This window comes from Notolabrus celidotus, chromosome 1 (genome assembly GCF_009762535.1).
Source record: "Notolabrus celidotus isolate fNotCel1 chromosome 1, fNotCel1.pri, whole genome shotgun sequence".
NCBI lineage: Eukaryota > Metazoa > Chordata > Actinopteri > Labriformes > Labridae > Notolabrus > Notolabrus celidotus.
In genome coordinates, this window is record NC_048272.1 from 3401527 (window position 1) to 3417705 (window position 16179).

The window sequence follows — 16179 nt, forward strand, 5'->3', positions numbered from 1 at the left end:
GATAAGCCGGGCTTAAATAACAGAGAGGATAGCCGCAGAGGTAGATTAGTCAAAAAGCTTGAGTTGTAAAGATGCTACAGATATTATTAAACATGTAAATTAGTGCTGGGCGATACCACACTTTTATGATTTAATACGACTCTGATTATTTCCCCCATTTCAAATCACAACTCAAAACACTTCTGTTTAAAACCGCCTACTCCGTCTGAGGCCAATTACACTGTTACTTTTTATTTTTATTGTTTCAATTTTTTGTCTTAACACTTCCTTTAATGTAAATTCGTGTATATATATATATATATATATATATATATATATATATGCTGTGTCCTTGAGTGCAGAGAAAGGCGCCTTTAAATAAAATGTATTATTATTATTATTATTATTATTATTTGGCAATTTATTCGATACCCGATATCGATACTTTCAGTGATTTATTTTTTTTAATAAAATGCAACCCTTGAAAGACAAGTCCCATGACAAATACTGTTAATTTAAAAACTTTAATTTGCAAATCTTTTGCTGGTCTCTTTTAAACAAGAAAAACACATAAATAATAAATAATCAACGTCCTCTATTTAAATTCTCTGAGTGGAAAGCTTACTAAAACAGATACTCTACTTTATATGAACAGGTGAATCTTAAATAATAAAACCATTAGTACAAAGTTTCAACAGTAGTCTTTGTATTTATTCACACAAAACATAATACATTTTTCTTCAATAAGGCAACACAATACTGTATATACATACAATGATCTATATGTATACCATATTTAGAGTTTTTGTTGTTATTCCTCACTTAACAACATGTCATTCTTTACTATCACTAGCAAGTGTAAATAAATAGTTTAGCAAGTCATGTAAAAGAGTACCATAAACTTCAAGTCATACTGTTAGTACATCCAATGCAACAATCCTTCACTCACTGTGGTATTAATACATTTTAACTGCAGCTGTGGTTTTCTGGGAGCAGCTACAAGGATATAAAATAACCCTTTAGGCAGTCAAAGGTACCCTGTGGAGTTCCTCCTGTGAACAGACAACTTATGTTTATATTCAGTGTTACGCATTTAAATGCACTATGTATAGCCTACCCTTGAGGTTCAAAAAGCATGTTGAGTGTTTTTACTTGTAAAAAACATCAGAAAAACATCTGTTATTTAGTATTCTGTTTCATTTAGATCAACGTCTATGTGCTTGTACTTTCCGGTGCATTGCTGCATCTCATGAGCCACATTTACACAGTCTGTGCAAGACAAGACTGTTACGCCTCCCCTGCTGTGGAAAGGTACGGACGCAGGGTGTTGGGGCAAAGTGGTTTTGTTGTTGAGCCAGCAGCAAAGGGAAGTATCAGAGGCGTAACAGACACAAAAGCCCAGTGTGTGTAATTGGCAGAGCCAGCAGGACGGTGTCATATGTGTGTGTTTTATTAAGCTCACACTGTTTGTTTACATATATGGCCTTTTTTGCTTGCCAAAACTTCTGCAAATAAATACAAAGGTGGCATCCTGGCAGAGTGTCATTATGGCACAGTTGGGTAATTTTTGTGTATAAAGACTGTGATGAAATGCTGCCAGCTCAGTGGAGCAGAGGATGAGGATCAACTCTCAGAAAAACAAGTCCAAATAGACATTAAACTCCACAGGGAACATTTGAAACCAACTACATCAACAACAAAAAAAAAACACTTGTGGAAAAAAAGAAAAATCTTTTTTCACAAAAAGCATCAACAATAATTCAGATAGGGAGCCATTTTCATCATTCCCATTAGCAGTATTATATACATTGACACTGACATCATTAGGTGCTGGAGTATGTGTCAACCCCAAACAACATGGGATGCATGTGATATGAAAATGTGGCTGTGACTTTAAACAGTATGAATACCAATGACTATCTTTTTGTGTGTGAGTGTGTGTGTGTGTGTGTGAATTGTCCTTGCACAGTTATATGCATGTTAAATATGCTGCAAAGAGTGACATAAAGTAAAAATGATAGCTTGGTACCTTTTGTCTTCACAGCTGATAGGATTATACAGTCTTTTACAAAAATATAATTCTACTCTGCAAGAACAAATGAATATTATGATTTTCAAATAAGTTGACAGGATATTAAATGGAATGAAAATATCATGACACTATGAACTTAGAAACTGACATCAAGCAATAGTTCTGTCATTTTTACCTTTGCTTACATAGCACACAGTACTGTACACTCGTATTATAGATGAGCAGAACTGAGTCCCTCAGCTGTTTGAACCTGCTCCTATTTGTTTGAGGGGTGGGCTGCCACATTTACATAACAGACCATTACTAACTCAGAAACTCTTTAGTATATGCAGTGTGATTTAAAAAAAAAAGAGTCCAAAATTAAGCTTTAAAACTCCTGCATCAAACACTCCTGGAATGTATGGTAAGGTTGTTGGAGAAAATGTCTGATACCAAAAAAAAAACACTATTCTGTGACTATAGTCAACCAGAACCCAAATAAGAATTGACAAGCAGTACTTAAACAACAAATAAATAGTTTACAACACATTATAACATAGCTGTAGCAGATACAAGGATATTTTTAAGTGTTCATTAATTTTTTATAAACTAAGTTTAACTTCTTCTGCAATACATTTATGACAGGTGTCTGAACTGTAAATTAATCTCTATAGTTATCATACACATAATGTTTTATTAACCCTGAAATACACTTGAAGTTTAAATCTTGCTGTACGAGTACACAGTGTAAGGTTCATATACATATGTAATAAATGCTTTATAACACGTTTTTTGTTTTTTTTACTTCATTGATTGTAAACTATTTGAGATATGTATATAAATATATATATATACATACATCTAACAATGCTACTGTGGTATTAAGCATTAATATCAGGGTCCTGAACACCAGTTTATACATCAGCTAAGAAGACTTCTTCATACTGACATCATTAAACATGTAAAAGCTTCCTTATTTCTGCTAAAACCATGACATTATTCAACCACAAATTCAAATACTGCTTGTTAATCCTAACGTTATGAGAAATATAAAATGAGTGTATGACCGATAAGGCATGGAGTGACTATGGGTCATCAATAAAAGGTTCTATCATTCATGTTCTTTAATGTGCTGCATGTTAAAGCTTTTGGCCCTGACTGTCATGAGCATCAAGCTTATATTTGTTTTATTCTTGCCATGTGCCAACATACATCATACACAACTGTCAAAATCTGTGCTCTCAGACATGCAAACAACAAAAGACTCTCTCAGACCCTCGCAGTATGTAAGGGCAACATATTCTCTAATAATAACAAGTCTCATAAATAATAGTGGAATAACAGAAAATGGATTCGCAAAAATGTTTTAAAAGTCGCTTTTAAATATGACAACAAAAAACATCTGGTGTGATAGCTTTCAATAAGAATGTTTACTGCTTTCTTGCATAACATCAGTCTAACTTTCTTTGGGTTTTGAAGCCATTATATGACAAAAACAGTCTCTAAAGTCCCTGTTAGAAATATTTTACTGGTTATCATAGAGACTGAAATTAATACTTAAGCCTCTCAACAACCTACTTAAGCAAAATAGGCCATCAGTGACAAAACTGGTTATTTCTGTACTTTAATTTTGAATGCCTGAAACCTCTGCAGGTGGGGATTTGTTGGTGTCAGACAGGGTGATCAAAGGAAGTTGCTGAAGCAGCTTATTTTCTAAATTCCCACAGCAAAGATTAAAAGTGGAAGATACGTTTGTCTGTCTTGAGGAAGCAGGATGTTTTCTTTGTTGGAAAAAAACTATTATGCATGGTCAGGACAAAATCATCTAAGGAGTCATGAGGTACTGCTTCGTCCATGGACGGGCCAAAATTGACACAAACTGATAGTCTCTCACAGGAGCTTTAAGTGTTCCTTGGAGCTCTAAGAAAATGTGATGGTAACGTTCACTACTACAAATCAACCAATCACTGGGGAAATAAAGCTTGGATTATTGTTCATTGCAATTCTATTTGTCGAAACCTGAGGCAAAGTGTGATAGGCGTGATAAAACTAACTAGATCATAATGAAAAATAGGGACTAACAACCAACATTGTTAAAATCAAGCCTCTGGCTCTCTTTTCTCTGCATCCTCAAATACTGAACTGTTGATCAGATATCTTAACTTGTGTTAATAAGGTGCATTTCCCTTTAACCAGAAACATCACATTTAACCTCCTGTGACATCAAAAATCCTTTTTGAGGAGTGGCATTGAGGGAGGTGGTATGTGAGTACATCTTTCTGTGTAACATTTCACTGTACCAAGATGTAATAGAAGTAAACAAAGCATCAGAACTAAAGCAGTAGCTACCTTGACATATCTTGCCATGGGGACCAGACTGAGCAATTTGATTGCAATTTGTCTGAAATGTTCTTGAGTAAAAACTAATTAGCAGGCTTGCATCTGTTTCCACCTTCAGGCACAGTATCCCTCATCGTTAAAGGCAGCTCTATATCTTTAAATAGCAAAGAATGAGGAATACAAATCATTGTTGCCTGGAGACTGCTGAATTCACTCACTGAATTTCTACCAGCTCCAGGAAAGCAACTCTGTAGTGGACCCTGACCTCTGAACTCCCTGTGGAGCTATAAACACATCTGACAAACTAAAGAGAATCACAAACACGGACATAGAGAAACCTCCAGGGATCTGAAATGAAGTGGAGATAAAAAATACATCTGCAGCTGAATTCATCAAAAGGTCGGGAAAACTCATTCTTGACAACTCACACACATGCTGAGCCCAACAAACACTCACTCACACATGCTCAGGCGCACATCTCAACTGTAGTTGTAGGTGAAGTTGTACGAGCTAGGCTCCTTGGGCACAGGGGGCGGGGCTTCTGGAATTGTGATGTTCTCAAGGTCGAGGAGGCGGAGCTTCATCTCCATGCTGATGAGAGTATCTAGGTCACTGCGTGTCAGGTCACTGCCCATCTCTCTACCCAGCAGTGCACACAGCCCGTCGGTCCAGATGCAGTACTGCTCGAACAAAAAAAAAAACACACGCTCAGGTGAATGCATAAAGACTGAAAATGTGAGGTTCATTATGGTGTGTCAGAGATTCTACCATAAAAAGCAGGCTTGAGTATCTTTATTTTGGTGATAGCAAACACAAAAAAGTAATAACTTAGAGCAGCATTGGTGTATTTTTGCCACTAGGGGCAGCGCCAATGTGTTGACACTAGAGTTCAAGTGAAAAAGTAAGAAACAAGAACATTAACAGAAAGCATGAATCAGCTTTGTCTATAATGCCTATTAGACCCACGGTCCACTTTTTGGACATTCTGGTGTAGCCAGTGACCAGTTAGCAACCGGAGAGGAGATTGTATGCTGGGACAAAAGTGAAGTAAAATTCCCCCCACCAGATATTGTAAATGTCATAATTTCTTGGTTCATTAAGTCCCATCTGTTTGACTGTAAATAATAAGTCATACAGGGGCATTACTCTGGTTAGCTTTAGTGGCATGGACCTGAAAATAAAAAGAATGTCATTCATTTGTAATCAAGAGGACATAGAACTCCAAATCAACATCATGATGCAGATTGGTAAAAGGTAAAAATGCAATCTCTGTCTGTTCAGAAAAAGAGAAGAAACTAACATTTAAATGCTCATTTTTTTAATGGAGTTCCTATCTTTACTTTTTGAGCCATTAAAGTAAGCCAGAAAATCTAAAGGCTGATTGACTTTTATCAAGTGTGAAGTGTGAAGCAAATTTTGTCATTTGTGTTTAAATTGTTTGATTAGAGCTGATTTTCAACTGAGCTTGAGTTCTGATTATAGAAAAAAACAAGATGTTGAAGGATTACTGCAGATGGGAGCCAGCATATTTTTTTTGGCATACTGCGCTTCCTGTGTCTGTTTGGCAGTTAATCAACACAGTTGCAGATCAATAGGTCTTAGCAAATTTTGGGTAAATTGCAAGATTAATTGGCAAACGCCACCAAGAGTAAATGGTAACAGTTAGGCAAGGCAAGGCAGCTTTATTTGAGGGCATCTCAATGTGCTTTACATTAAAACATTAAAAGCATTGGAAACATTCAGACAAGCATAAAAGAGTATAATTAAAATGACAAATATAATAAAACAGAAAAGAAGAGGAAAATTAGAATATATTAAAAAATTACATTCAAATTTTAATTTAAAGTTAGTTAAAATGAGCTAAGATAGGAAGGCAGTGGCAAATAAAAAAGTCTTAATCTTTGATTTAAAAGAGGTGAGAGATGGAGCAGACCTGCAGCTTTCAGGGAGTGTGTTCCAGATATGTGGTGCATAATGACTAAACGCTGCTTCACCATGTTTCATTCTGACTCTAGGGACTGAAAGCAGACCAGTACCTGATCACCTCAGAGGTCTAGGTGGTTCATACAGTAGCAGCAGATCAGCAATGTATTTTGGGCCTAAACCATTCAGTACTTTATAAACCATCAGCAGGATTTTAAAGTCTATTCTCTGACAGCCAGGAAGCCAGTGTAGAGATCTAAGAACTGGAGTGATGTGGTCTACTTTTTTGGTCCTTGTTAGGACTCGAGCAGCAGCATTCTGTATGAGCTGCAGGCGTCTGATGGACTTTTTAGGGAGTCCAGTAAAGACCCCGTTACAGTAGTCTAGTCTGCTGAAGATAAATGCATGGACGAGTTAAGTTCAAGTAAGTAAAATATTTAAACATTAGTTAGTTGCTAACTGTTATTGGGGATGCACAGGTGATGTACTGTGGGTTCAAACGTTTTTTTGTTGAATAAAATAATAAAATAACAAATTGATAAGCACCACTGAAAAGCTGAAAGATGCTTAAGTCTCACTTTGGTAATAACAATGGCAGAGTTGGTTGAAAACTCTCTTTGGGTGTGTCGGTACAAGACAACTTTTTCCAGTAGCTCATACTTCACACGTAAATAATGTCTTTAAACTGAAATATCCTGTGTTTCTTTTCAAAGTCTTTCGCCTTGCTTACCTCATATTTGTTTGGTGCCACAAAATTGAGAGTTTCGTCTGGATCATAGAGGACAGAAAAGGCTAACTCCAGCACCTCCTGAGGGAAACAAACAGGAAATATAAAAGTGTTCCTTGAACAAGTGACAGAAAAGAATGAAAAGTAAAGGCATGTGAATAGAATGACAATAAAAATGAATTAAATGATGTTACCTTGTTTTGTTTCAGAGCACTTTTTTCTTTCATATGAGGACAGTCTTTCCCGGTCACCACAGACTTTATATCAGAAACAGGAACTAGGAGGAATACAAAACCCACACCTTAATAATTTAGATACATTCCAGGTCAGCCTACTGACAGATACAGTGTGAACTGCCAGTGAATGTGTCATCATGTGTGCTGTCTGAAAGTGAAATAAAAAGTTATTATCTAGGAGATAGAGCCACTTGGTGAAGTAAAGATTTAAAGGTTTCTTACTCTTGTCACTTAGGAGCTCAAAAGGTACTTCACCCTGAGGTGACTCATCAAGATCCCCATAGTGCAGCACTTTGTGATTCAGCGAGAGTCTGCAGAACCAAAACTTCTCTGCAAAGGAGGAGGCAGGGAACACAGTGCTCAGCTGATAATCAACACCACCAGTGTGCACTCCCTCAGAAGTAAAAAAGCAAAGTGATTGTGTTGATACTGCATGTACCTTGCCTGCGGCGGTTCCCCAGTTTACGGAAACAGCTCCCCTCACACAGCCGGTTCAGTCGCTGTTGCTTGATGAGCTCTAAGATCTCAGGCTGAATTCTCTCCCGCAGCTCACTGCAGCACAAACACAGCATGAAGCAACAAGCACTTATGCATACAAATGTGAACAAAGCTATAACATTTATTATCTTAGGGACTGAGCAGGTTTGGATTTGAACTGAATTAAGATGCAACAAAAGTAAGAAAAATGATTAAGACTAGTCTGAAGTTGCCAAGTCTGTAAAGACAGATAATAAGGAACTACTGCAGATATGAACAGATTCAAACTATAAGGGTACAAAAGAGGTTCTGTAGTTTGACTGACATGATGGGTGGAGACTGGAAGTCATCCTGGCTCATTCTCTCTGACTGCCGCAGACGCAGGATCTCAGAATAGTTGAGTCCTCGCAGTTTATTCTTCAACTGGTCTAAAGATGACGGCTTCATGGCCAGAGCCCTGGTGATCTGCTCACGAACAACCTGCATCACCTGGTCAAAGTTAATACACACACAGAAAAGATGAGATATACCCTCAGCAGACATGCTTTACATCAACAGGTGAAACAGAGGTATGGTTTGGTAAGGCAGAGATACTGCAATGTTTTCACAACCTTGCATTAGTTTTAAGTGCACCATAAATACTGTTAAATGAGTTATTTAACTGTTATTTTCCCCTTCAGACACTCATTCTGCTGAGACATCTCTCCCCATCTAAAGCACTTCAATAAATGTCTGTAAGTGTAATAATTGTAATGTGATTATCTAAACAAAAGCACCTTGGATTGAAGTAGACAGCATTAAGGATATAGCTATCGTGTGTCATTTAATGAAACAGATTCCTCTCAGCTGTCTACATCAGCAGGCAGCTCAGTCACACAGAGCAGAGGAATAAAGCTGTTTTTAATGTGTTTAAATGGGAGGCCAGACATTACTCGCATTATACTCAGCACACCTTCTCTGGAGACATGAGGATGTTTGGTAATGACAGTCAACCGCTGTGGACAATCTACTGAATCTGTTTTTATATCGACTAATTTAATGTATAATATCCTATAACCTATGTTAATGCTTACTTAAGCCATAAAATAACTTGACTTGCGGTGCCTTTCACTGGAAATTATTCTTTTGTCCCGCTGACAAAAGTAATATCCACCTACAGCCTGGTTTTATTCAATCTTTCTGGCTGTAAGAAGTAGTCACCATGCTGGTGGTTCTGTGCGGTGGTAATTGTGCAGAGTAATGCTTCAAGCTAAATGGGAACATTAGCATTAGACCATGCTAATGTGCTGGTTGTGCCTGAAAGGGTTTCATGTCAACCATATTTACAAGTTAGTTTGGTAACTTTGCAAATTATCACTTCACATAAAGTGCAGGGTCAATGTCATTATTAGCGCTGGTTTTTAATCATAGAGGGAAGCAAGAAACTTTTGTTGTAAGGTGGCTATCAGAGCTTCTAGAAACATGGGTTTCCATTAACTTCTTTTTTTTTTTGTCAAAGTGAGCCATTGGTTAAGCATCCTGAAAATATGACTTAAAGGTGACATATCACGCTTTTTTCATCAATATATATTGGTCTAAGAGGTCCCCAAAACATGTCTTTAAAGTTTATGCTCAAGAAAACACTTTGAAATCAGATTTTGGCATACCTGAAAAACCCTCTTCTTCAGTCCTCCTCAGAACACTCTGTTTTCTCTCTGACCACGCCCCCTCAGGAAGTGGAATTGCCTCGGCTGTCCAGCACGTTGATCTAATGTTTACATGTTGGCTGAATATACACGGCTGCTCAGAGATCACGTTACTTCAACCCTCTGAATCTGATCCTGACGGAGAGGCACCTGTAGCACGACCTTTCTGAAGGATTGGTCACAGATTTAGTGTTTCTTGTTGTTTTATTTATCAGTATGTCGACGTGTGTCTTGGTACACAGCTATGAACATGTAGCTATGTGGCTATGCTAACTAGTGCTAGCACTTATCCATGATAAATGAAAATCATCCACTAGATCTTCAAATCTGCAGGCCTGGGGAGTAAAACCGACCTCTACCAGAAAGGCAGCGGGACCTTTTCTGAAGGATTAGTCACAGATTCTGTGTTTCTTGTTGTTTTATTTGTCAGTATGTAGACGTGTGTCTTGGTACACAGCTACAGCTACGACATGTAGCTATGTAGCTATGCTAACTAGCGCTAGCATTTATCCATGATAAATAAAAATCATCCACTAGATCTTCAAATCTGCAGACGTGGGGAGTAAAACCGACCTTTGTGTTTATTAAGACAGCCTACAACTAGCATGCCTCCCTCCTAAGCTCCTTGTTAGCACACATGTGTACAGGTAATGAAAAACGGAGGAGGGGATTCAGTATTATTTTATACAGTCTATGGGCTGAACAAGCTCCGAGCTCTGACTCTGTGACAGACCAGATATTGTTGTTACTTAACAAAAACACAGAAGTCTGAAACGGCTCGTTTCACACACATTTACAGAAAGGTGGAGAAATCAAAACAGGGGCAAAATGGATTTTTTTCATTCTCGGGGGGTTTGTAGACATGCCAGGGACACATATTTCAGGTAGAGAACCATTAAAAAGTCCATTTTGCATAATATGTCACCTTTAAATATTCAATCAATATTGAGGCTGATTTTATAATGACACCCAAATTGTCAGTTACCTTGTAAAAAATGTTGCTGTATGAAACTAAAAGGTCATAGTTAAGTTTCCTTGTGTTGTTCCATGAACTCTTTTTTTAACTGTTCAAGTTCATTCACACATTTTCAGTGACTTTGAGAAAGAATACTTTGTATATTTGACTATTTGGCTGTCACTGCAACAAATGTTAATTGATTTAGCACTTTAGTGTGAGAGCTTACTGTGAACTGATCTAACTGTCTCTATTTCACCCCTTTTTCAGTTGTGAAAAATTGTTAAATTTTGGAAAAGTTGTCATATTTGTTATCATTGAATATCTATTTGTGAGGTTTCCGTGAATGTTAACATGTTTCTAAGAATTGGAGTTTTCCAATAACATTTGTGAGAGCACTTCAATATCAGACCTTATTGAAGTCCTCAGCTGTGGCTCTCATCTCTTTCCAGGTTTTGTTAAGCAGCTGGATGCAGACACAGAAGAACTCCTCCCACGCTCGATCATGAGTGAAGAACATGGGGTGGTAGTCATTGCAGCCCTCATTAGCTGCACAAAGAAAAATATTTTCAATTGTCAATGGTCAAGTTATACATAGAAATCATCATCAGCAACACGTTCCTCCTTCCTCTCAGGCTGTCCTTGTCTAAAGAAATGAGTGGCAGAGCACTATTCCTGATTACTATACTTAAATAAGTGCCATTTTACATACATTTTATAGTAAAACAGCTACACCCCTGCAAATGTAGATCTACTTACGCAACTCTCCAACCTGGAGTATCTCACACAACATGCGGGTGAGTTCGATGGCACATCGGCCAAACGGACATTCATGCTTGTCCTCCCTGCTGCTGTTCTCCAGAACAATCTGCAACAAGTGAGTAGACATGTAAGGAGACTTCTCTCCTCTGTGTAATGAACTTAATCTTGCCTGCTACCAAAACTAACCCTGATGTAGGTGTCCTGGTGAACCTTGGCAAGGTACAGCATGTTGTCCAAAGCTAGCATGCCTGGAGGAGTCTGGGTGAAGTCCATGGCCGGGTTCACGTGGTTCTAGACAGAAAATAAAGTCATTTAAAAATATGTAACTGATTCTGTTTTATTCTGTTCATACAGCTGGTTTTAAAAGTATTACAGTAGAAAGTGAGAGTGATAGTGGAGACTCACAGTGAACCCCAACATCTTGTAGTCCTTGGTGTACATGGCCTTTCTTTTTTCTGTTCCAGTGGGGTCATTTTCTCCATCGAAAGCGATCCTACGAAGCTCAAAAATGATGTCCCTCTGGGTCTGAAACATAGAAAATAAACATGTAATTAACAGTAATAGAGAAACTTCAAATATTAAAGTGGAAAAATAATCAAAGAGGGCAGTAATAGTAATAGTAAAATTAGTAATAGTAATAGTGAAAGGATTTTATTGGCATTTGTTGTATTTTACTAAATAATGAAGGAAATTTTGAAACATATTACAGGGCACTATAGAAATACATGAGCAAATGATCTTATAGAAAGGTAATTGATCATCTGGATTATCTATACCTGGTCATTAGGATCCATTTTTGTCATCATTCGTTCCTCCAAAAGGTTAAAGGTCAAAACCTGCAGCACATAAAGCTGATGTGCCATCTCTGCTTTGATTGGTCGGTTTCCTCTGATGACATGCTGGAAAAAGAAGAGCATTGATTTCAGATTAAAGCCTCTATTTAGAGGAAAATCTACATCAAATTATAAATCAAGAAAATCTGCACCTAAAAAATGCTAAGGAAACAGTTGTACACTATCCTTCTTTACTGAAACTTCAGATTATCTGAAAAGTTTGGAAAATCCCTGGAAGCCCCAAGACAAAAGGCTGACAATGCAAATCACTTTTATAGGCTGATGGTGTTGCTTTCTTGGCTGCATCAAAAAAAAACAAGAAAATATTGCTGCGTCATGCTGGAAGCGGGTAAACAGGTGTCATTAACTCTGCTCAGACTCAGAGCTGACAGTGCTAGAGCTGCTTCAGGATATTTTCTTGCTCCTGGAATGAGGAGTGCAGAGTCTATCTCACTGACATTTGCAGCCAGTTCAGTCAGTCAGGAAGAGTCGGTGTCAAAAGGAATCATTTTCAGAGCAAAGTTTGTTCTGCTTCATGGACTTCACGCTACATCACATTTGCTGGTTCTGTGTCACTTCTCTACAAGGAAGAAAATATGTGCACTTTCTGAACCGCTGGCTTCAGGGAGGAAACTTACAGTTACCAAATAAAACACCAAACTCCTACATATGATTTAAGGCAACAGCAACTTCTCTTGGAACTGTTCAATTTCTACTTTCACACCTGGATATTTCACAGTAATCTTCAAGCCTAATAGCAAGTAGAGTGTTAGCTCTGAGCTGCAGCTTGAAATCTCCAGAAATACTTTGTTTTGCATTGCAGACTTTTTACTCACATTAAGGATGATGGATCGCAGGTGTTTCTGAGCCAAAGTGCTCGCCATTTCCTGAGGGGACATCAGTGGAGATGCATCAGTTTAATGTGCGAGTCAGACAAGGAAAGATGTTTTGCAATACAGAGAAGAAGTCAACAGAAGTCATTTACTTGAATCTAAAGCTACACTTACAGCACTTGAGTCCTGCACATTGTCTGTAAAATACAACTTGTTCTAACTATTATCTGTCATTCTGTCTGCTGCTGCAGCCAGGAGTCGTAATTTTCATGGATTACACAGCAGCTTTCTACACACAGAAAGAGCAAGAGAGCGGAGAGGAGGAGAAGGGCTGCAGGGTGGAGAAGACGATATGGGATGTTGAGGGGATGTGTACTCACAGTGAGGTGCTGCTCCAGTGGGTTAGTATACTCCTCCTGTAGGTGCGAGGGAAGGAGGAGGGACGTGGGTGCAACAGTAACAGAAACAAAGAGTGCAAACACGCACAATGAGACACAGTGAAACATCACCAGCACAACATGCAAAAGAATAAGAACATCAAACAGAGTAAAGTCATTAAAAATGGGAAACAAAAGAACATGACTGAAGGCCAACATGCTGTAACACTAAATCAATTTAGTTTGTCAAACTGGTTTAGGGAAGATTTTATATAGTAGATTCCACCACTAGTATCTGACCTTAGAGTGAGCATGTTATGAATGCTAAAACTGGAAATTGAGAGTTGCATGATTTAAAATCCTTTTTGGGCAATAAGTTAACTCTGATGTTTCAGTGGCTTTTTGTCATTACCTCAACAGGGTAGTTCAGTTTGTGCTGCATGTCTCTCTGCTGCGTTTACACCAAACAGACTGACTCAGTTCGCCCTCCAGTGGTCAACAAGAGCAGCTGGAGATGATCAGGTTTTCTTAGACAGATTCTTGAAAATACTGCATGCCACACGTCACAATAGAAGAGAAGGTGGAGTGTTATGGTTGTAACATATCTCTTCTGAGTGTCATTTAACCCTTCACTTTTGGCACATTCATTAACTTTTTGTGAGCACTTTCAGCTCAGTGAAGTTTTTGAGAATTTGAGCTGCTTTGAATGAGAATGTTGAAATAAAAAAAATCTTATCCAACAAATATGAATATATGAGTTTGAAGATTAATATCAAGTGGTGAGTAATGATAAAGCTACTGAAGCAAACATGTATCCCACAGCCAGTCAAAAGGCTGTTTATTTTTCTAATTTTGTGATATTTTGTCAATTTAAAAAAACATAAACTCTCAAAAACACTTACAATAAAATATCATTAAAAAAATCTAACAAAAGCAGTACTTTACTTATTTGTTTAGGAGGCAGTTTCCATCTCAGTAACTCCCTCAAACTGACCCTTCCTTGGCTCCTGCATATATCACGGTTTCATTTCATCAACTATTGCTATTCATTCATACTAGGCTCATAATGTGCTGTCAAAGTCTTGAATTTTTCAATATACTGACACAAAAAGTGACAAGTTTGTACTGAGACTGACCTTAGTTAAATTTTTCATTTGAGAAAAATCTTCAAATCAGCCAAGAAACCATAAAATCTTTATGTTTGTCACTCATCAGACTGCTGCAAGTGAAAATGTTTTAAAAGTCTGTTCTCTTTAAATTAGATATAACTTTCTACTGTTTTTTTATTCTGTTTTTTTCTCCATTTTACTTCCTGATATAAGATTTTGAAAGTCTACATTTTCTCTGCTGTCTTATTTTTCACAGTAAAAACTGAACATGAGTACTTTTATATGCCTTTATCTAAGAAATCCAAGGTCAGCATGTAATACTGCAATCATCTAAAACAGCACACACAGGACAAGAAACAGAACAAAAGACTGCAGTGCACTAGTGCACTTTATGAGCTGATAGAGGTTATGACTGCGGGATGAGCAGAGCACACACTAATGGGACATCATGACAGTGAGGAGTAGCACACTGGACAGGCATTCAAAGACGCACTCCCTTCTCAAGTTGCTGCACATTTTGTCATGCTACAAAGACATTTCAGATCAGAATGTATCCATTTGGGATGTCTCTTTTAAATTAAACTGACCCTAATCCAAAATGGAAGTATTTTTGGATGTGCCTGAATCATTTTTCATGCCACATTTAATCACTTCTACCTACACTGTTAACGGAGCCAGGTTTCACTCAATCATCAGTGTTCATTTTTACACTCCTCTTCTTAAACCCAAGAACAACATTTGATTTTCGGCTCTACGGTCTGGCATCCAGTCCAATCATTGAGTCTAACCGAAACAAGAATCTACAGATCAATCCTTAGTTATCAAGTCATTCTTCAGTCACAGCTGCTCTACCTTTTTGAGGGACTCTGAAATAAATGCAGCATAACAAATGTGCTAACTTCATAGGAAAGCAAGTGCTATTTTGAGTGAGAGCGTCATTGCAGCGATGACTGTCACACAGAACCTGCAACATGACAGCTGGCAGACAGACGTCTCTTCATGAGATAAGCTTTAGTAACTAACCTACGGCTGCAAACACTGAAAGCCAGAGAGGCAGCTCTCTGACACTAAGCGCCATACCACTATTATGAATAAATGTCAGTCTATTATGTACAGCTGGGTTTTTTTAGGCAGTAATGTGAGGATGGAACATGATTAGTATTATAGTTATGTCTATCTATTATGTCCTTCTCTATATTAGAGCACACTCTGAAGTGGGTGCCACCGACCTGCCGCCTGTCTTCTGGCGCCTTCAGGAAAAGAGCATTGATGAGGGCGATGGCGTAGGTTTGAATCTCCTGGTTTGACCTGAAGGAAATATCAAGCCACAAAACATCCAGTTAGAAGCTTCATGCTCCACAAACCTCCATCAGGAAACCAAACAACGATTGCTACAAGAGTAACTCTACCTAAAGAATACTACATCCTACTTTTATCTGTATCATTTTCAATACTTGGGATGGGTGCAGGATTGATGGTGGCCGCTTGGTTAAGGCAGACTCAAACTGGTCTTTTATCTTCAATGAAATACAAGAAGTTGAATCTTGAGAATTGTAAAGGACACTGCTAACATCTGAATTCTCATAAAGACCAAAGGCAACATGGAACAGGTCTTACTGGGAAGGACTGGCTTTTTATTCTCACTAAAACATCCTGCTGCTTTTAAACAACACTGCAGAATTATGTGATTTACTCCGCCGCTAAAAGTAGTCCCTAACAAACGTGCTATTCCTTCGTTTTGAATAACATTTGCTTTGACCCTGCAGTTCCCAGCTGTTAACAAACTAAAATACATTAAATGAACATGTGACTGTTCAGATTATTACTAGGGAACAGAGGACAAACTGGATAGAGAAGTAGCACAGGGATAAGAGACGTACCGTGGTTCTACAGTTTATGTTTTTATATCTCTGACCTCTGTCTTCTAATTTG

General features: G+C 38.0%; 1 protein-coding gene across 6 annotated transcripts in view; it reads right to left on the reverse strand.

Moving 5' to 3' along the window:
• Positions 1-668: 668 nt before the first annotated feature.
• elmo2 (engulfment and cell motility 2) overlaps positions 669-16179 on the reverse strand; it is a 34046-nt gene continuing 18535 nt past the window's right edge. For 2 of the 6 annotated variants that reach the window (XM_034682380.1, XM_034682370.1), the window contains exons 10-22: positions 15477-15555; positions 12765-12815; positions 11872-11994; positions 11501-11620; positions 11282-11386; positions 11093-11201; positions 10746-10882; positions 8019-8182; positions 7656-7768; positions 7439-7546; positions 7175-7257; positions 6984-7061; positions 669-5010 (exon numbers count right to left, since the gene is read on the reverse strand). In XM_034682380.1, the coding sequence (XP_034538271.1) occupies positions 4810-5010; positions 6984-7061; positions 7175-7257; positions 7439-7546; positions 7656-7768; positions 8019-8182; positions 10746-10882; positions 11093-11201; positions 11282-11386; positions 11501-11620; positions 11872-11994; positions 12765-12815; positions 15477-15555 (1471 nt within the window). In that variant the 3' untranslated portion in view covers positions 669-4809. Of the gene's footprint in view, positions 5011-6983; positions 7062-7174; positions 7258-7438; positions 7547-7655; positions 7769-8018; positions 8183-10745; positions 10883-11092; positions 11202-11281; positions 11387-11500; positions 11621-11871; positions 11995-12764; positions 12816-13141; positions 13178-15476; positions 15556-16179 lie in introns of all 6 variants that reach the window. The other 4 variants (XM_034682350.1, XM_034682357.1, XM_034682341.1 and 1 more) reach the window with 4 other exon arrangements.